General features: G+C 56.5%; 1 protein-coding gene across 1 annotated transcript in view; it reads right to left on the bottom strand.

Annotated features, from left to right (window-relative positions):
• PLXND1 (plexin D1) overlaps window positions 1-1,088 on the bottom strand; it is a 56,390-nt gene that overhangs the window by 2,431 nt on the left and 52,871 nt on the right. Inside the window, 1 exon segment of the mRNA XM_009633821.1 lies at window positions 72-212. Within this exon segment, the coding sequence (XP_009632116.1) occupies window positions 72-212 (141 nt within the window).

The raw sequence follows: 1,088 nt of genomic DNA, 5'->3' as shown, positions 1-1,088 counted from the left end.
TGAGCCCCCCTCCACCCTCTGCAGCCCTGGCCAAGCCCCCCTCCACCCACTGCAGCCCCGTGCGCCCGTACCCGCGACTCCTCGGCGAGGTGGGCGTTCATCTCCTGCTCGCTGAGCGGGGGCATGTCGTGGATTTGCTTGTAGTATCGCTGCACTATCTTCCTGTACTCGGGGATCTCCTTGGCGTACAGGAGTTTGTTGGTCGGGGAGTCCTAGAGCAAGGGCCGGAGATCGGAATCAGACACCGCATTGTTCCTCCCCGAAACCTTTTTATCTGTCTGTCTGCCCACAGTGCTAACCCTCAGATACAGACGGCACCTGCAGCTGGCTTCAGGATACAGCTACATTTTGGTCCCGGCTTCTTACGCAGCCAGGAGCACAGCGGGACGGCACGGCGCAGCTAACGAGAGAGGCGCTGGCTCTGACACACCGAGGTGCTGCAGACGGGGAGCACAGCACCGTCCCTCTGCCCTGCCTCCCAGCGTGAGCCAAACGGGTGTCAGCCGCAGCGCCCACAAAGGTGGCCCATGCCCACGTGCTGTGATTTGCAGCCAGGGCGGGCTAAAAAGCAGGCATGGGGCCAGGCAAGGTGGCGTGTGGCAGGTGATGCTCTGCAGACGCGTGTAGCACGCCTGCGTTAGATAAAACACTCGTGCTCCATGGCTTTGCGTGTGGAAAGGGGTAATGGGAAGGGCTTCTGCGTGCGATATCTGGGGTCTCTTGAGCAGCCAGTTTGATTTAAATGGAAGAACAAAGCTCTCTTCCAAGCTGAACTCTGTCAGCTGAGATGTTGCTCTTGGGTTTTTCACGTAGCTTTGATTTATTTTGCATTGGCTAACCCAGCCTGCCTGGCCTATACTGAGTGCACATAAAGTAATTAACAGAAAATACTGAGTCCTCTTGATTAATGTCAGCTTGGATGAAGCAGTCTTAGCCTCCCAGCCACGCAATCGGGCTGTACCAGTGAAAGCGTAACCCTGCCCGCACTCCTTGCAGACACAGCCATGAGTGATTTTAACCTCAAGGCAATCCTGCCCTGCTGATATCATTACCCTAGCAATGAACTTGGCTGGCTGGCAGTGTTGCAT

The sequence above is a fragment of the Egretta garzetta genome, unplaced genomic scaffold (genome assembly GCF_000687185.1).
Source record: "Egretta garzetta isolate BGI_Z169 unplaced genomic scaffold, ASM68718v1 scaffold332, whole genome shotgun sequence".
Lineage (NCBI taxonomy): Eukaryota > Metazoa > Chordata > Aves > Pelecaniformes > Ardeidae > Egretta > Egretta garzetta.
This window is presented reverse-complemented; position numbering and strand designations above follow the sequence as displayed.